Genomic DNA, 21,201 nt, shown 5'->3' with positions numbered 1-21,201 from the left:
AGTAATGTATGGAAGTGAGAGCTGGACCATAAAGAAGGCTGGTCGCCGAAGAATTGATGTTTTTGAATTATGGTGCTGGAGGATACTCTTGAGAGTCCCATGGACTGCAAGAAGGTCAAACTTATCCATCCTTAAAGAAATCAGCCCTGAGTGCTCACTGGAAGGACCGATCCTGAAGTTGAGGCTCCAATACTTTGGCCACCTCATGAGAAGAGAAGACTCCCTGGAAAAGACCCTGGTGTTGGGAAAGATGGAGGGCACAAGGAGAAGGGGACGACAGAGGATGAGATGGTTGGACAGTGTTCTCGAAGTGACTAGCATGAGTTTGGCCAAACTGCGGGAGGCAGTGGAGGATAGGGGTGCCTGGCGTGCTCTGGTCCATGGGGTCACGAAGAGTCGGACAATTTGCTTAGGTGACCCCCCCCCCATAATTTCCGTAACAATATAAAATAGGAAAAATAAAACAAAATGCTGACTACTATGCACCGACTTCTTTTGGGGCTTTAAGTTGCGCTAGAGCTCTTATCTGGGATGCGGGTGGCACTGTGGTCTAAACCACAGAGCCTAGGGCTTGCCGATCAGAAGGTCGGCAGTTCAAATCCCCTCGACGGGGTGAGCTCCCGTTGCTCGGTCCCTGCTCCTGTCCACCTAGCAGTTCGAAAGCACGTCAAGTACAAGTAGATAAATAGGTACCGCTCCGGCGGGAAGGTAAACGGCGTTTCCATGTCCTGCTCAGGTTCGCCAGAAGTGGCTTAGTCATGCTGGCCACATGACCCGGAAGCTGTACGCCGGATCCCTCGGGCAGTAAAGCGAGATGAGGGCCGCAACCCCAGAGTCGTCCACGAATGGACCTAACCAAGAGGACATATCCCTTGTGAAACCAGGGATGTTCCTGGGGGAGCAAATCTATCAGGTTACACCAGCTCCTTATCTCGCGGAAATCCACTATGTGGAATACTGTAGACTCCTCACAGCGGCTAGATTAAATGTCCTCGAATCTGCGGTATTGTGGGGAAGGTATAGGGGAGTCCCATACGCCCAGAGAACTTGTCATTGTGCCCTGGGAGAGGTGAAGTCCACTGAACATATTCTCCTGAGCTGCCCTTTCTATACAGATTTCAGGCAAAATCTTATAGCCCCACTCTTGTCTCAACTTAGCTCTCTATCCAGAGAAAGACAGGTTATATATTTGTTGAATAATGTTACAGGGAAAACAGCTTCCTTGGCGGCCAAATTTCTCTTTCTAGCTCTTAAGCGTCGTAAGACTAAGATTGATTGCATTGACATGGGTTTATCTGTAAAGCTTCATGTTAGTGCTATGTTTTATTCTAAAGTCCCTTTAGATGTTTTAATTCTGTATAGATAAATGTATCTTTTCTGACTGATGGTCGAATAAAGAATGATGACAACGACGACTGGACCTAACGGTCAGGGGTACCTTTACCTTTACCTAGAGCTCTTATCTAGGATATGTTATCATGGACTTGAATTTTAGGAGATGCATCATGTTGTTGTTGTTCAGTCGTTCAGTCGTGTCTGACTCTTCGTGACCCCATGGACCAGAGCACGCCAGGCACGCCTATCCTTTACTGCCTCTCGCAGTTTGGCCAAACTCATGTTAGTAGCTTCGAGAACACTGTCCAGCCATCTCATCCTCTGTCGTCCCCTTCTCCTTGTGCCCTCCATCTTTCCCAACATCAGGGTCTTTTCCAGGGAGTCTTGCCTTCTCATGAGGTGGCCAAAGTACTGGAGCCTCAACTTCAGGATCTGTCCTTCTAGTGAGCACTCAGGGCTGATTTCTTTAAGAATGGATAGGTTTGACCTTCTTGCAGTCCATGGGACTCTCAAGAGTCCCCTGCAGCACCATAATTCAAAAGCATCAATTCATAGTTGCTTGTTATTTCCTCGGAAGGACCAGGATCCATTTGCCAAATGCAGTAGACATCATTTCCCCTGGAATTTGCCTCTTTACAAGCAAATTTATCTATAAAATCTATATGAGATTGGAATGCCACAGCACTTTCTCTAACCTGGAACCAGAACTAAATCATGTACCATTATCTCTTTTTGGTATCTTAGACACTTATGAACCGAATCAGGTGGGGCCTGTTAAAATAGGGCTCCTCTGCATGCTGTTAACTACTGCAGTGATGCTGTTTATACCTCCACAAACAGCACTATCTACAACAATAAAGTGCAAGTGTCTCTGCGCCCAGTCCCTGTGTCCGTGGGATTGCGCTACTGCGCATGTGCCCCACAGACAGCCATTGGTGCGCGCTCGCATGGGCGTACTTCTAAGCGGCAGCGGCCGTTACAAGTGGCGGCGGGCGAGCGATGTCAAGCGAGAGCTGCTTGGTTGTTAGCAAAAAGAAACGAGATAAGCGAGAGCCGCTCAATCAGCTCTGCGCATGTCCCCGGCGTTGCTAGGGCAACAGTTTGACCACATATGTTCTAGCGCCCGTTAATTTAACGGGGTTAATGTACTAGTTGTTATATAAAAGGCAGTTCGCTTGACAACTTGACAACAGTTGGTTAAGTGTCCTGGGAACTGTAGCTGTGTGAGGCGAGCAACTACAATTCTCAGGATTCTTTGGGGGGTAATTGTGTGCTTTGAATGTGTGTCAGATGTGCTATAAATGTGTGGTGTGGATCTCTCCTAACTGTCCACCTCTAGAACCCTCAGCATTGTCTGCTAGAGATAGGTGTAGATAGGCCACAAAGGACATTTTGTGGAGTGTTACGAAGTGGATAAAAATATAGGAATGGGGGCATCTTTAGGTTTCTTACAGTAGCCGCCGAAAGGTCTGCTCCTGGTACGTCTGGTTTGTCACATACGGCAGGTAAACCCTCCGAAATTCCGGCGCGTGCCTCAGAGCCACATCGCACACATTGAAGGTGAACATGTTCTCCTCAAGCTTCTCCTCCAGGTCAAATAGGAAACTGCAGGAACCCCCCAGAAGAAAATAACGAGACATGGTGACCAGAAGTACAGCACTTCCCCAATTTTTTAACCTTTCTCCTACTCTAGAAAAATAACAGTCCCCTACATGCAAGCTGTAGGGAAATTCTTAACTCATTGTGTGACAGGAGTGAGCCTGCAGTAAATCACCCAAGCAAGTTGGAGTTAACTCTTTATTAGCAGCAACAGGATCTGCACAGGAGTGTGAGGCCTAATGAGCACAGCAACTCATTTCTGACAGGTCTTTCACCCATGAAGCAGTTGCTGAGACTGAAGGCCTCCCCACAGCTGCCTAAGTCCCCTCGTCGCCAGGGTTCCCTCCCAAGCAATCTGAGACTGTGCCTGCATGACTGTCTTTGCTCCTCTCACTTCATACCTCTTCTGGTTCTGGGAGACCGGGAAGGAGAAGTGCTTGTTGCAGCTTGCTTGGGTGGTTATATAAAAATTTAGGGCTTATCCACACTTCAACTTATCTTGATGCTTTGACCCAGGGAAAACTACTCTTTAGTGTTCAATTGGATTGATGTTTGAACTGATTTAGCACCAGAAAGCAGGCTTTCCCTGGAAAAGGAGCAGGGAAAGGGGAAAACTGCTCAGACCTGTGCTTTCTGGACAGGGGACACGTGGAAACGTGGACAAATCCTTCAGTCATTTCTATTCTATTCATCTGCTGAACATCATTCTAGGCAAATATGCAACCGGATAAAAAATTAAAACACAATGTTAAACAATGAAGCAACATTAAATACTAACAAAACTTTTAGTTGTGTTGTTGTGTTTTCCCCCTCCCAGGGCTACATAAACATGGAGACCAGAATCCAGGTTTTACTTCAAAATGACAGGATTTGTAATTATTTGTATGTGATAATAGAAATATCAGCCAGAATGTGTGCATAGTAGGTGGGCTTGAGGAATTCATGGACTAATGTGTGGATTGCAGTGCGGCTATCCTGGGCATTTTGCACTTGTTATCAGCTCAAAAGGTATTAAACACGTGCATTTTATGATAAAATATGCATTAACTTTTTTTTAGAAATGCATATTTTATGACAAAATATACACGAGCAATTTGGAATGCTGGTTCTGTTGGCAGCAGACAGGCACCTCCAATTCTAGTATTTTGTTGCCTGCTGAAAATGTTTGTTTCAACAAGCATTTTAAAATAATTAATTCGATTCAGTATTGGTCTGCATTGTACGATTTTTTTTTTAAAAAAACAACGCTTTAATTATTTTATTATGCACTGCCACAATATTGGCAGTTTATAAATGGCCTTATAAATAAATATAAAATAAAACATGCATTCAAAGTTGCAGATTAATTTGGAAACAGAACAGAATATGAATGAGCGCATGGAAAACTGATGCTGACAGTGGTCTATCCACCCACAGTGTATAGTCTAGCGCAAAGTACTATGTGGTTATGAGGCACAGGCAAGTATCTATTGATTGCATTGGCTCGAGACGTCCAGGGTTTTGGTGTGATAGCTGTACAAGCAGAACAGGAAGACCAGAACTCACTTGGCACTAACGTCACGCACATCCTGAAGGCGGGAGAAAAGCCACTGTTTATCTTGATTTGTTAAGACAGCCTGGAGTTCGTGGCAGTGCTGGAAGTGGTCCACGGCCACATTTAGGCTCCGCAGGTATGAGGCTTCTGATACAATCAGTTCAAACTTGGCCTGTTAATAATATGAAGAATAAAGCTTTAGACTTAGCACAGGATACTCCGAGAAGCAATGAATTATTTGAGATGGAGTTAAATGGAAAAGGAAAACCCTCAAGGGGAGTAGACAATTTCTGCATGTTCTTTTTTACATAAATGGACTTTTCCACGATATTCTAATTTTTTGAGTTTCACCTGTACATTCTTTTTTATTTTTAATAAATCTTTATTGTTATTAAAAAAGTTACAAATAACACTAAAAGACAATTGACAAACATCAAGCAACTCAAAACAAGACAAAACAAAACAAAACAAATAACAGAAAAGAAGAAAAATCTACTTATTATACATAACTTACAATCGGTTTTGCATCTTCACAAAAAATTAAAATGACTTCCAATTAATCTCGCTGTATATAACTCTTTTTTCTACATTATCAATTTTATTTTATTCTTTTTTAATCTCTTAATTTACTCTATCTTGGTGGGCGGGGTACAAAATAATAATAATAATAATAATAATAATAATAATAATTGTTGTTGTTGTTGTTGTTGTTGTTTATCTTATATTTTGGAAATGTACATCCAGGTTTTTCCCCTTTAATTTTTTTTGGGGGACCCCCTAAGAGAGTGGGGCCCTAAGCTATAGCTTGTTTAGCTTATACGTAAATCCGGCACTGGTTGTGGGCATCCATCTACCTGGAAAGTAATCCCCACTGAACTCAGAAAAAAGTAAATTAATGCTGCAGAGCTGTTGGTTGCTAGCCTGCTTATTTCAAACCAGTATGCTTACTTCCCTGATTCTGATTCTGCAGCTCCCTGTCCATCCTCTCACTTCTTACCACATTCATCTGGTTCGCTCCATCTTCCAGCTCGCCTCCCCTAGGCCTGCTGTTTCTACCCCCAGCCATACTGAGTTAGCCTCCTCTCTAGTCGAATATGCCTGGCTGTGCTCCTCCTCTATTACCTCCTGCAACTTCTGCTCCTCACGGGTCATGCTCAGCAGCACAGTGCTCTCTCGGACCATGGGGATGTCCTGCCACAGGGACGTCGTGGATGAGACGGACAGGCGTTGCAGGTAGGAATCCTGAGGGGAGATTGCTTTTCTTCGTAACCTTGGGGAGTCTGCGGATTTAAACTCCAGATCTTCGGTCAAAGAATCTGCTCTCTTTTGATTTTGAATGGCTTTGTTCAGTGCAACGTCACTGTATTCCTGGTACAGCAATTTCGCTGTGAAGAAAATGTGGGATGTAAACACAGAGCAGCCAAACTCAACACTGCTAGAGTAGACATGAAGGTAACTCAGTCCTCCAGGCTTAACTTCCTGTTTACCTGGACTGAGTTACAGGAACCAGAAGTAGGTGTGGTCTTACCTGGAAACCAGATCCCAAAGAAGACTCCCCATTTTGCCTTGTCTTTTGAACAAGCAGGATGCTCTCTCTCAGCTTGCAGCTGAGAGAAGCAGAGGTGAAGCCTGTTCCCCTAAGGAAGCAGCTTCACCACATGTAAATAGATTTATCTAAGTTTGTCTGCCTCTTTTAGCCTGTATTGTGACTCACAGATGACTGTAAGTAAACTCTATTATATCTAATAATCAGTGCTGTATTGTGTCTTTGCTTTTAAGAGGGAACAAGGGGAATATACCAGGAATATATATTTCTTATAGAGGCCTTAACAAGCCTATGCAACCGTTTTCTGCTGTGTTTTAGAAGGGAATGTAACTCTGCTATGTTTGGAGCTTGCTCACACAAGCTGGGATGATATATATAAAATAATATATACTCATCCACACTCCTAAACATTCCCACAGAAAAAAACACCAATTCTGACTCAACGCACCAGTCCTGCAACCAGAGCTACTACGCGGGTGGTGGGGTGGTTGTGGTGGGGTTAGGGCACACTGAGGAGAGGAAGGGACAAGATTTAATTTGTCAGTGTGAAACAGTAAACACACTGTATTTTAAATTCCAAACAGCCTGAAGTTAAACAACTTACATTCAAATGTTGTTGCAAAAACGTCGAGAAAAAATAAACATTAAAATGAAACGACCAGAACACATTCCGGGAGTCCATATGACTTCCGGAACTGTTCAAAAACCAAGACGCACCCTCTGATTGGCTACAGGAGCGCCCTGCAGCCAATCAGAAGCCACGGAAGCCGCGGAGGAAGCTCGGCTTCTGAAAATCATTCAGAATCGTTCACTTCCGGTTTTCGATCGTTCGGGAGCCGAAACGTACGAGTTCCAAGGCGTTCAGCAACCAAAAATATGACTGTAGTAGGAAGTTTCTGAAAAGGATACGGTTATTTCTGCTGTTTTTTGGCCTTGGACCAGCAAGAATATATTTCCATTTATACATGTAAAATGATGATGTTTAATTTTCATAACATTGGAATTGTTACCTGATACTTAAAAATAAGTACCAACAGCTTGTCAATAGAACAAGTGTATTTGTTCTTGTTCTATTGAACAAGTGTATTTGGCCAGGCACTGTAAAATAGAAGCAGCTTAACTTCATTTCTGAGCAAATGGGAAGAATTCTTTCCTGCATCTTTTCCCCCCCACCCTCCTCACAACTCTGTTAATTTTAGAGCTACATATTAGGGATGCAAGGAGGCAGCAATTTCTGTCCTATCTGTGTTTGTCACGAACACGGTTTCCATTCATTTGCAGGCTGGCTTCTGTCAAAACTTAAGTTATTTGCATCTCCATCCTTTTGAAGTAGAAACACAACAACAGCTAATATCACTTGCATTTCCTTGTGTGGTTTCCATTCCTGACCTTGTACATGCATGCAAATTGTGTCCATTTCTTCTCCTATTTCTGTTTCTGAAAGAATTCTCTGGCATTCCTACGTCAGACTTTTTTTTTTAAAAAAAACCCCCTGAAAACTAAAATTCTGGGAAGGGGCCTGAAATTTCCATTCGCTGGTCATATGGACCGATATGGACCCTTTCACCATGGCTGACAAAACAGATAATTTCTACAACACCTGGGGATCTTCTCTAAGCAATAGATAAATATACAGGTGAAACTCGGAAAATTAGAATATCGTGGAAAGGTTAATTTCTTTCAGTAATTCAACTTAAAAGGTGAAACTATATGAGACAGTCTCATGACACGCGAAGCAAGACATTTCAAGAACCCCAAATTAACAATTTCAACTTTGGGGTTTTCATCAGCTGCATGCCATAATCATCACAATTATAACAAGCAAAGGCTTGACATATCTCGCTTTGCATATCATGAGTTTGCATACCATGAGTCATATATTAAACTCCAGTAGCTAGTGAAAACAATTGCTTACATAAATGGACTTTTCCACGATATTCTAATTTTTCGAGTTTCACCTGTACATGTAAAATCTTAACATTTCACTGGATGGCACTGGGGCAAAGTAGGCATAATGAAAGCAGCCAGATTTGTTGTTTATATGATCTGCCAGCATCACCTTTTCCCTCTGAAGACTGCTGAGGTGATGTGTTTGTTTGTTTTTTGAAATATTTTTTTCCTGTGCAGAATAGGCTGATATTTAGTTTGTGTTTGAATATTTTATTGTTGTGTATTGATTCAAGGGTTATCATATCTGTATTACTATTGTCTGTATTCACATTAGGGGAAAGTAACTGCCTTCCTGTTCCAGAAGGAACAGCTACTATTGGTTCATTCAAGTTGCTGCATTTGGATCCTCAGTCTTATGGGTCTCCACCAAAAGGCAGCTTTGTGATTGCTTGAGATAGTTCCCTCCAAAATGTATCCTTTCTAGCCAGTCTTTCTGTCCCTATAAATGTAGCATCCCTCTCCTCAGTTCCTCAGTCTTGTTTGTCTGAATAAAGAGTGTTACATGAAGAAGCTGTCTCCTGCCTGCTATGTCGGAGCTGAAATCACATGCTGAATCATGACCCCCACATTACAACATTTATGATGCCCTAGACTAGAGAGATGTCTAATTTAGCATTTTTATCTTGCTTGTATTTAGTAAGCAAAGCTAAAACTTTTGAAATTGCAGAGCTTGCTTGATCTGCAGTTAGCATCCAATTCATTGTTACTAATGAAGTTATGCTGTTGTTGTTTTTAAATATCCATCCCACATCAGCACTTTTCTCTCAGGCCAGCCCAGCTCTGAGAACAAAAAATAAGGAGATAAATTAAGTAAGATGCTAGGGTTGTTTCTATACTCCCATTTTCTGCAAAAAGAAGGAAAAGCAGGGAGAATAACACTCTCATGACTGATATCCCCTTTCAGGCTACACTGCTGCCGCTGAGATGCTTTAGGATCTCTTCACCATCTCTCTTTCATTGAAAATAGCGTTGAAGGATCCAGAAACCTGAACGAGGGCTCCAATCTAGAATAGGAAACATCCAAACCATGTTTGGAGGGGGTAGAATGAAATAGTGTGAAGGGAGTATGGAATCACAGCAGGGAGTTTTGTCAGTTTAGAGTGGTGGGTACAGGGGATTAGCTGAGTGGGAATGGGTTTAAGATGGAGGTTGCTAGTTCTAATCACATTCACGCCAGATACAGCTTTTACGTTTTCATTGTTCCTCAATTAAACACTCTGTCTGTTGTTAACCCTGGGAAAATTTAAACGAACCCCACACTTTGAGGCTTGAACCAGGCAGAGGGCCTTTTCGGTGGTGGCACCCGCCCTGTGGAACGCCCTCCCATCAGATGACAAGGGGAAAAACAACTATTTGACTTTTAGAAGACATCTGAAGGCAGCCCTGTTTAGGGAAGTTTTTAATGTGTAATGTTTTATTGTGTCTGCTGGGAGCCGCCCAGAGTGGCTGGGGAAACCCAGCCAGATGAGCGGGGTATAAATAAATTATTATTATTACAGTGGTACCTCGGGTTAAGAACTTAATTCGTTCTGGAGGTCCGTTCTTAACCTGAAACTGTTCTTAACCTGAGGTACCACTTTAGCTAATGGGGCCTCCCGCTGCCGCCGCGCGATTTCTGTTCTCATCCTGAGGTAAAGTTCTTAACCCGAGGTACTATTTCTGGGTTAGTGGAGTCTGTAACCTGAAGCATCTGTAACCTGAGGTACCTCTGTATCATTATTATTATTATTATTATTATTATTATTATTATTATTATTATGCACCTGCAGAGTGTTTTTTTAGCACAGAGAGAACTTCGTTAGGCAGGAAGTACTTACACGAGTTGATTAATTTGGAACGGCGCCGTTTGATGGTTTCTGCTGCTTCTAGTAGCTTCCTCTCTCTTTCAGGGAATGGGAAACATCAAGATGTGAGTAGTATACAAATATGAGGAAAATCAATAAGGTCTACAAAGAGGGTAGTATAACCTGAGCGTTGGATCTCATCAGTTACAGCTAGCATTTTAATGCTGGGCTCATAGCCTGCATTGCCTACTCTCGTTGAGGAGAATGGCAGGACAGAAACCATGACAAAGCTCCTTCTTGGAAGTTTGTTCTTCCAAGGAGCATTTGGCAGATTTCTTCAGGTTAATTTATCTTTACACCAACTCTGTGAGGCAAGTTAGAGACGTCACATCTCCCTTTACACATACTTTATCAACACAATTGTTGATGCTGCCATAGCTCTCGCCATCTTGGTCTGAGTCTGTCCAAAGGCTTCCACACAATTGTGCTTCACCATAATACCCTATACCAGGCATGTCCAAAGTCCGTTTCGGGGGCCTAATCCGGCCCGCCGGTCGGTTTAATCCAGGTTTATCTCATGGGGTAAAATCCTAAAGAAAGCTCAACAACTTTGGTCGGCCCTCGCACATGTTAACTTCATCAAATCTGGCCCTCTTTGGGAAAAGTTTGGGCACCCCTGCCCTACACAGAAGGGGGAGCTTTCCACAGCTCACATCGGATTGACCTGGAAATATGGTAAACTGAGCTTCCACGATTGGGTAATCGGCTGGGAAATAGGTCAGGCTATCTGAATTCAACCACTTAACGCCCTGCCCCACCCAGCCCCAAAGCTGTCATTTGCAGCCACAGTGAATTCATGGAGGCTTAAAAAGCTGCAATATCATCGCTGTAAATTATGGTTCCACATCTGCTGCCCAAGGGGGGGATAAAGAGCCCGCAGAACCTCAAAACACTTGCTGAAGCCCCCCACAAACAGCGAAGTTCAGAGATGCTGTCTCTTCCCCTGAGCAGTTCAATAGGTTGCTCTCAATTCAGGTAGGGTCTCCTCAAACTGTGCAAAGCTGCTGTTCTTGAGGGTGGATTTTAATTTGAGCTGGAGAACATGGGGTACTCGGAAGACGCCCCTCTTCTTTGAGCTGAGCATCATGAGCTCCTGAATCTCATATCCAAGCCCAGCAAGCTTTTCCAACATGTCTAATGTTTTATTTACAGACCTCTTGAGGGGCAGAGCATGAACATTGGGCCGGAATGAACCATGTGGGCAGAAGCTTTTTTGCATACCTGGACTGGGGGAGAGGGCAATTATGTATTTCAAGGGGGCTTAATTTATTTGTCCAAGGCAGGTCACCCAGTCAGCTTCATAGCCAAGCAAGGATTTGAACCTGCATTTCACCAATTGGAAACCCAACGTTGTAACTGCTGACACCACACTGGTTCTCAGTTCCTGTGACACAGCATGAGGAGTTACAGGTGGGTAGCCGTGTTGGTCTGCCATAGTCGAAACAAAATAGAAAATTCTTTCCAGTAGCACCTTAGAGACCAACTGAGTTTGTTCTTGGTATGAGCTTTCGTGTGCATGCACACGAAAGCTCATACCAAGAACAAACTCAGTTGGTCTCTAAGGTGCTGATCTGAAGAAGTATGCATGCACACGAAAGCTCATACCAAGAACAAACTCAGTTGGTCTCTAAGGTGCTACTGGAAAGAATTTTCTATTTTGTTTCGACAGCATGAGGAGTACATTAAACATTCAGAAAGCACTAGAGGGGATTTAATTCCACTGTCCCAAGAGGATGTCCAGTGGCTCAGTACAAAAAATGCTTATGGGAAGAGACTCACCCAAATTTCGCTCTGTCGAAATGGTCTGGTTTTTCTTTGTGTGCAGGGGCTTCCTCCCTTGACGAGATAAGAGACGCTATAAACTCTGAAAACGGAAGAGGTAGTGGGGTTGTCGTATTAAAAGAAAAAATTAAGTGCGGAAGTGCTTGTAATTCAGTCACAACCTCCCAGCTGCAAAAATGGAAATATAGCTCATTGCAGCAGGTGGAGAGAAGGACTATACAGTGTTACCTTGGTTTACGAACTTAATCCGTTCCAGAAGTCCATTCTTAAACCAAAGCATTCGTAAACCAAGGCGTGCTTTCCCATAGCAGTGGGGGGAATCAATTTATAAATGGAACACACTCAACAGGAAGCGAAACATGTTCTGCTTCCAAGGCAAAGTTCACAAACCAAAACACCTACTTCCGGGTTTGCAGCGTCCTTAATCCAAGTTGTTCATGAACTAAGCTGTTCTTAAACCAAGGCACCACTGTATGCTCCTGGAGTGAGCCAATGGGAGGACAACATATCTCTGTGCACAGAGATACATGGTGTGTGTGTGTGTGTTCCCTTTCAGTGGTCAGTCCCCAACAGGGGGGAAAGGCAAAATGTTTTGCTCTCAATACAACTGTCTCCAAAAGCCGTGTTTTGCATCTCTTCTCTTAGGTGTGATCCTGCACTGCAGAGGGTTGGGCTAGCTGACCCTTGGGTGTACCTCCCAACCCTACATTTCTGATTCCAGCCCTACCCCTAAACTGAGAAACTAGCATTCATTCATTGGGGAGGACACAGAAGTGTCTACTCAGTGACACCACGGGTGTGGTAGCCTTCCTCCTGTTCCATTTGCTCCAAATTTCATGGGAGGCACAGATTTTGCCAAGAGTCTTGCAGTCCATGACGGCCCAATGTAAATAGTACCTTAGTGGCACTGGGACCTATAGTTATTCCCACATCACTAAGATGGTGCACAAAATATCTCCCCATGTGATTCAGGTGGCTTTTGTGGTTCCAAACCACTCACACGGGCTTCCCAGTTCAATATCACAAATGCAATCAGCTATCCGCACAGCATCGTTTTAGTATCTGTCCATACTTGCCTTTCTCCTCATGCTTTTCTTGATACAGTGGTACCTCGGTTTTCGAACGCCTCCATAGTCGAACATTTCGGAACTCGAACGCCGAAAGTGCCTCGGTTTCCGAGCGCGCCTCAGAACTCGAACAGGAAACGCAGCTTCCATTTTGAGTTTTCCGTATTGAGGCTTCTGCTTTCGGTTTTCGAATGTTTTGCAACTCGAATGTACTTCTGGAACAGATTATGTTTGAAAACCGAGGTACCACTGTATTTATCTGAAGACCAGTTCTCAGCATTAAGCATATAAAATTGCCCTGCTGGATTATATCATGTCCATCTCCTTTTCCAACTTCCAAGCCTCTCTCCTTTTCCTTTTCCTTTTCCAAGCCTCTTTCTGTTTGTTCCAGGCAGGGGTGTAGCAAGGGGGGGGGAGAGGGGGGCGGGCCGACCCGAGTTCCATAATGGAGGGGATGACAAATTATCAAGGAACAATTTTTTTGAAAATGCCTGCTCCGAAGGTCTTATCTTACTATACTAGGGATTATATAGCTATATATATGAAATTTCATGCATATCGGTTAATATCTTGACCCTCCTCCACCAAAATAGCCGTTTACTTGGCTGTTTTCCTGTGTCGTGGAGGCTGGAATTTCAGTTCAGAGAACACTTTACTGTTCCCAACCCTAACCCTGTGGAAAGCCATTTAATTAGACTTTCATTCAATTTTGAGATGTTTTTAGGAGGTGATTTAATTATTGTTTGATTTTATACCAATGTTATGTATCTGATGTTAGCCACCCTGAGCCTGACTTTGGCCGGGGAGGGCAGAATATAAATAAAAGTTTATTATTATTATTATTACGTGTTATTACTCCTTTGTAAGAAAATATGAAATAACGTAAAACAATTTTTGCGGGGGGGGGAATCAATGGGGGGGTTGACAATAAATTTTCCGCACCGGGTACCACCTGACCTTCCCATGCCTGGGGGGGGGGGGGTGACAATTTTTTTTTGCCCCGGGTACCAATTTACCTTGCTACGCCCCTGGTTCCAGTTATATGATACTGATCACCCTATCCTCTGCGATTCTGCCAAAGGCAGCGGCCATCAGCACTGCTATACGATGTGCTAAAGGCCCATCCATGGCTTAGACGGTTTCAAAAGGGAAATCTAAAGACAAATATATCAATGGTAAGTAAATGGAACTTCCATGTTCAAAGACCGTATACCTCAGATTTTCAGGTGCTTGGGACATAGTGAGAAAGTCTGTTGCTTACATGCTGCGCTTGAGGGCTTCCTGCAGGAATCTAGCCGGCAACTGTTGTAAACAGGATACTTGACGGATATTTGGTCTAGTCCAGCAGGACTCATTTTACATTCTTTTAAAGTTGGGAGCTGGCTTTCAAATAGACTGGTGTTACTCTATAACAGGTCTGCTCTCCTTCCCTGGGGGACAGTGTTGAGGACCGGCATCCGGGACCCCCTAGTGACCCGGCTGGAGGGCGGAGGGATGCCACCCGCGTCATGGGTACCCCCGGCCGCGTCACACCCCCAGCTGTCCAATCGGCACAGCTGGGGGCGTGGCCGTAGGCCGCTTAAACTCTGGTGCGGCCAGAGGGGGCCAACCTCCTTTCACTTTTCTTGTCGTTTTGGTAAGGAACAGGGATTAAAAGCCACTCACCTAATTCATTGTCTGTTGGTATTGAGACCTTTCTCAAACCCTGCCGATGCCAATCTTTGCTTTTTGCTCGGTGTTTGCTTAGCACTTCCTGTTTCTTTGAACTGGATGTTGGTACTTTTGCGTCTACCCCAAGGACACTTTTATCTGGACAACTAGTACATTTCTCTAAGGGTAGGTGCCTGGCCGCACCTTCCTTTCTAGGAACCGCCGGTGGGACTGTGTCCTCTGCATCTCTCTTAGCATCTCCTCTCTGGGCCTGCTGCCACCAATGCGGCGCTTGACAGACAGCCTGTTCTCTGCTTGGGTGTCTGATGGTTGGTGGAGATGGAGGGCCTCGCTGGAAAAAGTGTATTGGGTTGGTGAAAGCTATAAGTGAAGGCTGCATTGGACTTCTGGCCTCTGCAGCTTCAGACATTTTCTGACTCCTTACTGAGGGATGGAGGCTGTATTTATTTGATGATTTCCCATCACACATATCCATAGTATCAGGAATGCTGAAGGAGGAGTCTTCCACTGGCTCATTGTCTCCTGAAACGCCGACATCTGAGTGTGTCACCAATAGACTGGACGCTTCGTCTATATTCCTGCCCTTCTGGCCTTGTGAAGTACCTGCCCCTTCCGAATTGGCCAACTGTACAACAGGGAATTCTTCAACTCTGCTGCCTGTGTTTGGAGCCTGGGCGAGCTTTTCTGCTTCAGCGGCATAGGATATGGTCCGAGAGATGCAGTCGGCAACAAACACACAACCACCCCCATCTATATAGTTAATAGGTAGAGCAGACTCTGGTGCTTCAACTGGTTGTTGGGCAAACTGATCACCATCAGGAGCTGGAGGCATGTTGGAGCTGGAAGCTGGATGTGGGTGCTGAAGGTCCCTGTTAACAGCAAAGGCTGTGGGGTTGGAGTTAAACTCAGGAGCTACAGATTCCCTGGTTTGGCTAGAGTTTGCTTGTTGAATGGGCTGATCAGCACTGAGGGCAGGAAACACCGAATCAGAATGGAGTGGATGTTGGTTGGAGTTGTATTCAGTCGCAGGGGGCCAATTAAATAGTTCATTGTCAGGTGTCAGGACTGAAGACTGTGGCGCCTTAGCGGCAGTGGACTTTGGGGCTAAAAACTGGCAAGCTTGACTGGGCGAGGGCAGCTGTTCTAGGAGCTGAGCAGGAGCAAGGATGTCTGCATTAGGTGCTGGGCTTAAAAACTGAGCAGACTCTCTGTAGTCGGACACAGTTGGCGTGAGCTGATTTAAGTGGCCGGAAGCAGGCGCTGGAGGAATGGCCTGATCCGAGGCAGGTGTTGGGGTCGGCTGAGCCATATCTGGGGTTATCACAGAACAAGCGCCGGGAGGGAAAGGGGACTCCGTGTTGCCACATGCTGTTCCATCCTCCTCAAGAACTAATGAACATGGTGATTCCCTGATTAAAGTTTGTTGTTCCATGCAAAGTGTATCTGCTCCTTCTTCCTTTTCTGGAACCTCAAGGCTCCTCATTGGGGTTTCTAGATAACTTACGGTAGTGTCTTGTGCCTGGAACGATTCTGGATCAGGGCTGAATCCTACACTCTGTCTGTCTGCATTGGACAGACCCTCCCCTGATGGTATACTTTGAAGGATCTCAGAAGCAGTACCCTGAGCAACTTCACATAAGTCTTTACCAGGTACACCATTTTTGCTGGAAGCCCAGAGGTCTGCATCACCGCTCAGTACTTCTCCACAATCCATTATGTTCAGCTGACATGGCTTAAGTGGATTCTGGTTTTCTGGCTCTTGTGTAGATTCTGATTCTTCACATGGCACAACGGTGCCATCTCTGGCTCTCTTGCCAGCACCTTCCTCCAGAGAATCTGCCTCTGTTGAGGTCCCCAGTGATGAGGCAGTGATATGGATTTCACCATCAACAGGGTGATCCACAGGCTGAGAATCGTACAGATACATCTGTGAATCAGGAGTTACTACTAAATCTCTACAGGGTGGTGGTCTTCCTTCACCATCAAGACTCACAACACTTATCTCTTCACCACCATATTCGCTGTCCTCTCTTTCAATAGCACTTCTGTCCACCTCAGGGAGTTGCTCACTGCCTTGGCTATTATGGCCAACCTGGTCAAAGACGCCAGAAGATTCCAATTGTCTAGAATCATGGCATGTTGGAGCCTGTGCCCTTGGGCTCCCACACACCGGGATACCTTCAGATATCGACATAGCTCTTGCCTTTGCTATTTGTGGATTACCAGAGTCCTGTGTCCAGACTGACTTTGGACTGTGATTTGGAGATGAGAGCTCCTTGAAAGTGAAATTAAATGCTTCGGCCTCAACCAAAGAACAGTTCTTGTTTAAACCAGGAAGATCCAAGTTCATCTGCAGTGCATTTAAACCTAGTGGGGCAGTAATCTCTCTCTCTCCCCCTTGCTGTGATGCTGGTCTTATTTGCACACAACAGTCTTGTTGTTCATCACCTTTGTGTCCCAATTCTAGATTATTCTGCTCTGTTTCCACTTTTTTCTCCATTCCCTTCCATTCCAGGCATTCCTCATTTAGTTCAGTGTCTCCCAGCTCTGTCGGCTCCAATTCTGAAGCCCTTGACTCCAATGATTTTGATACCTGAGATGATTCTCCTTCACCACAATCAGTAGCATGCTTTGTTTTAACCGTTTCCTTTAGTGAACGAGTCTTGCTTCCTCCTATGCCATCCTCCTCCTCAAGATGGAGGACAGTGCAAATAAATGAATTTTGTCCCGATTCTTCCACTTCCTCTCCTATATCTGAATTATTGTCTACTCTATTGGAGTCTGGAAGACACAAAATTTCATTAGGCTTTGGTTGTTTTGGTTGTTGCACATCTAAATGTATTTCCCCACCCTTAGAAAATTCAAAACTTAACTGGAAAAGTGCAGAAGATTTCACACCCTCTCTTTGTCCCTTTAACTCTCTTACTTTCCCCTCTTCATTCATTATGGAGGTATCTAGGTGCATCTGGCTAGGTCCTTCAGTCTTGGAGGACATCTTCTCATCCATCTCCCATATGACTTCCATATTTGGCATATGGCTCTTGTCTGGTTCATATTGAGACTCTAGTTCTGATGAGTGATTTTCATCTGATCTGCCTTTGCAAGGCTCAGCATTTTGGTGATGCTCTGAAACACCATGACTCACCAGGGGGTAGTCATAGCCTGATTCCTCAGTAGGAGAAAAAGTGCCTATTAAATGTGTTTCCTCACACAGTGTCTGAGAAAACGCATCACGAGGGTTCAGAGCTTGGGGAAATCCAAGAACAAGGGTTTCACCTTTGATCTCTCCCACCGCGACCTCACTGGGAACACTTGAGATCTGTTCAAGAGTTGCCGTACTGAAAAGGGAAGACTCATTATCACTTAAGGAATGAGCCGCTTCGAGTTCTCTCTGATGGGGATCCAAAGGGGCCTCCTTGTTATCATCCAAAGTGACTTCTTGTATATTGAGGAGATTTTCTTGCTTGGAAAATCCTCCCCAGTCCTCTGGATCTCTCTGGCCTCTTTCCAGTCCCACGGATGTCTCTCTTTCCACAGGGTTAGGGAATCGGCCCCATATCTCTTCTTCCATGACAAAGAGAAGTGGCAGGGCTTGAGAAAAAGAGCCCTTTTTATCCTCTGCTGTCACTGTCACCCTCTCTTCAGAAACATCACTCCTAGTGAAAAATTCTGTGACATCATGGTGCCTTCTGGCTGGCGCAGGATTAGAAGATTCATTGAATTTGTGGGTTGCTGAGGGGAAAGGATCTTCCCCTTTGATTTTTTCAGACTCCATCAGTGGCACATCCTGAAAATCAGAAGAAGAACTATTACTATAAGTTACAGGTAGGTAGCCGTGTTGGTCTGCCGTAGTCAAAATAAAATAAAAAATTCCTTCCAGTAGCACCTTAGAGACCAACTAAGTTTGTTCTTGGTGTGGAAAACCTGTTGACGACCTATCAGCTGATCACTCATTCCCACCCCCCTTCTGAGTAACACCCCTCCCCACTCCCTCACTATATTTAAGGGTCTGGTGAGTTCCGTTTCAGTGTATCTGAAGAAGTGTGCATGCACACGAAAGCTCATACCAAGAACAAACTCAGTTGGTCTCTAAGGTGCTACTGGAAGGAATTTTTTATTTTATTATTTCTATAAGGCTATGGCTGACCAGGAAATGTTACATTTAAAAGCATTTAGCTGCACACCTAATCAAGAGGAAGAGGAAGAAGAAGAAGAGGAGGAGGAAGAGGAGGGGGAGGGGAGGGGAAAGGCGGGCAGACAACCTGCATTCAGGAGTGTAAAAAGAAAAGAAAAGAGAGCAAAGAATGTGGACTCCAACTACCTGAGGCTCAAACTACCTATTATGCAGAGTTCAATGATTCTTTCCTTGACATATTTTTCTCCCCAGCCAAAACAAGCTGCAAGTCTGAACAGAAGAAGGGTGAGCTCCTTTCTCTCTGGTAACATCCCAGCTTAGAATCATCGTTCCATACTCTTTAAAAACGCATTTGGAATAATTATTCTAACTTCGTTTTACACCCATGGAAGGAAAGATACAGAGAGGCTAAGGAGATCCCCCTATCTCGACCCCTTCAATGGCAATCTTGAGTTGCAAACAGCTGGAGAGGAAGGTTTGTGTCTTATTGCTCAAAATCAATAAGGATGAAAGAATCATGGAACTCTTTCAGGATCAGGTTCTTGCTCTGCAGTCTCAGGTTTCTTGTTTGAAAAATAATCATCTTAAACTTACATGAGCATTTATTGAAATCTCAGAAGCCAGAAGGATGGCTGAATTACGGTTTCTAGTAGTCGGGGTGGTGCTTCCATGAGCCTTGCATAGCTCTCTGTCCTTCCCCCAAACCAGATAAATTATGTAAATTCACACAACTTGCATTATTCAGAAGACAGTTGTAGAAGTCAGGTTTCCTCAGCTCATAATTTAGATTGCAACCGAATTTCGGCAGAGTGCAAGTACAGCCTTCCGAATAGGACTGGCAACCTTCCTCTTTCTGGGAGGGGAGATTTATTTTTTTATTTTTTAAGCAGATCAGGGGAGAAATATATCACAGGCAGAGAAAGCAGGGGGAGGCCATAACAACACCAACAACAAGGTAACAAGAAACAGACACAACTTAGAATCATAGAATCATAGAGTTGGAAGAGACCACAAGGGCCATCCAGTCCAACCCCCTGCCAAGCAGGAAACACCATCAAAGCATTCCTGACAGATGGCTGTCAAGCCTCTGCTTAAAGACTTCCAAAGAAGGAGACTCCACCACACTCCTTGACAGCATATTCCACTGTCCAACAGCTCTTACTGTCAGGAAGTTCTTCTTAGTGTTTAGGTGGAATCTTCTTTCTTGTAGTTTGAATCCATTGCCCCGTGTCCACTTCTCTGGAGCAGCAGAAAACAACCTTTCACCCTCCTCTATATGACATCCTTTGATATATTTGAACATGGCTATCATATCACCCCTTAACCTTCTCTTCTCCAGGCTAAACATACCCAGCTCCCTAAGCCATTCCTCATAAGGCATCGTTTCCAGGCCTTTGACCATTTTGGTTGCCCTCCTCTGGACACGTTCCAGCTTGTCAGTATCCTTCTTGAACTGTGGTGCCCAGAACTGGACACAGTATTCCAGGTGAGGTCTGACCAGAGCAGAATATAGTGGTACTATTACCTCCCTTGATCTAGACGCTATACTCCTATTGATGCAGCCCAGAATTGCATTGGCTTTTTTAGCTGCTGCATCACACTGTTGACTCATGTCAAGTTTGTGATCTGCCAAGACTCCTAGATCCTTTTCACATGTACTGCTCTCAAGCCATGTGTCACCCATCCTGTATTTGTGCCTTGGACGACTTTAAAAGAGAACTTGACAAACTAATGGAGAAGGCTAAATTCTGTTAGATGCGAGTTGCTGGGAATGAGGTCTGGCTTCCAGTGGGCCTCTGGTTGGCTAGTGTAGAAACAGAATGATGGACTAGCATGGCTCTTATGTTTTTAGGAAATGACCAGACACTGAAAACTCCAAGAGGCATTTGTAAGGAAAGTACAGACCTACAACACTAACTACTGATTTTCAGCAATTCAGCGCTACTCCAGAAATGGAGGACAGAAACGCATTCCTTATGCAAAACCAACTTCGTTTGCAAAGACCGTCAGAGACATGCGGCGGCAAAACTTGTAAAATGTCCAAGTTTGCCTTAGCTTCTCTGTTGAATATACTGCTATGTGACTCTCCCAACTTCTCCGAGCAGTGACAGGTTCCAGGAAGCACAGTGCTTTGCTGTGTTTAGTTTCCTTAGGAAAGGGGTCAGTTGAGGTTTATGAGGCTTAGTAACATTTGTCTACAAATAAAGAGCTTGAGCATAGGTGGAAGTAAAGTTTAAGCGCTCCAAGACACCCAGTTCCACTGCTTCACATCAGATCTCAAGGCAGAAGCAACCAGCAACTCAAAAATGCTGTTAGCTTACAGAATGCAAACTTAGCTCTCTGTGGGCCTGTCCACACGTCTGCATGCCTAGAAAGCTTGTGTCTTGCCTGTTGACCCACTCCTTTCACAGAGAAAACCCATTCTTTAGTGCTAAATCAGCTAAAGGTAAAGGTAAAGGTACCCCTGACCATTAGGTCCAGTCGTGGACGACTCTGGAGTTGCGGCGCTCATCTCGCTCTATAGGCCGAGGGAGTTGGCGTTTGTCCGCAGACAGCTTCCAGGTCATGTGGCCAACATGACTAAGCCGCTTCTGGCGAAGCAGAGCAGCGCACGAAATACTGTTTACCTTCCCGCTGGAGTGGTAACTATTTATCTACTTGCACTTGACGTGGTTTCTTTCTTTTCTTTTTTTACAAAGATTTTATTGGTTTTCCACAAAGACAAAAAACAATACAAT

General features: G+C 44.5%; 1 protein-coding gene across 1 annotated transcript in view; it reads right to left on the bottom strand.

The window, feature by feature from the left end:
• ARHGEF5 (Rho guanine nucleotide exchange factor 5) overlaps positions 1-21,201 on the bottom strand; it is a 48,500-nt gene that overhangs the window by 12,105 nt on the left and 15,194 nt on the right. The window contains exons 2-7 of the mRNA XM_033148348.1: positions 14,323-18,115; positions 11,588-11,672; positions 9,782-9,846; positions 5,591-5,853; positions 4,480-4,640; positions 2,788-2,940 (exon numbers count right to left, since the gene is read on the bottom strand). Of these exons, the coding sequence (XP_033004239.1) occupies positions 2,788-2,940; positions 4,480-4,640; positions 5,591-5,853; positions 9,782-9,846; positions 11,588-11,672; positions 14,323-18,115 (4,520 nt within the window). The remainder of the gene's footprint in view (positions 1-2,787; positions 2,941-4,479; positions 4,641-5,590; positions 5,854-9,781; positions 9,847-11,587; positions 11,673-14,322; positions 18,116-21,201) is intronic.

The sequence above is a fragment of the Lacerta agilis genome, chromosome 5, assembly GCF_009819535.1.
Source record: "Lacerta agilis isolate rLacAgi1 chromosome 5, rLacAgi1.pri, whole genome shotgun sequence".
Taxonomy (NCBI): Eukaryota; Metazoa; Chordata; class Lepidosauria; order Squamata; family Lacertidae; genus Lacerta; species Lacerta agilis.
The sequence above is the reverse complement of the archived record's forward strand: the minus strand, read 5'-3'. Positions and strand labels throughout refer to the sequence as shown.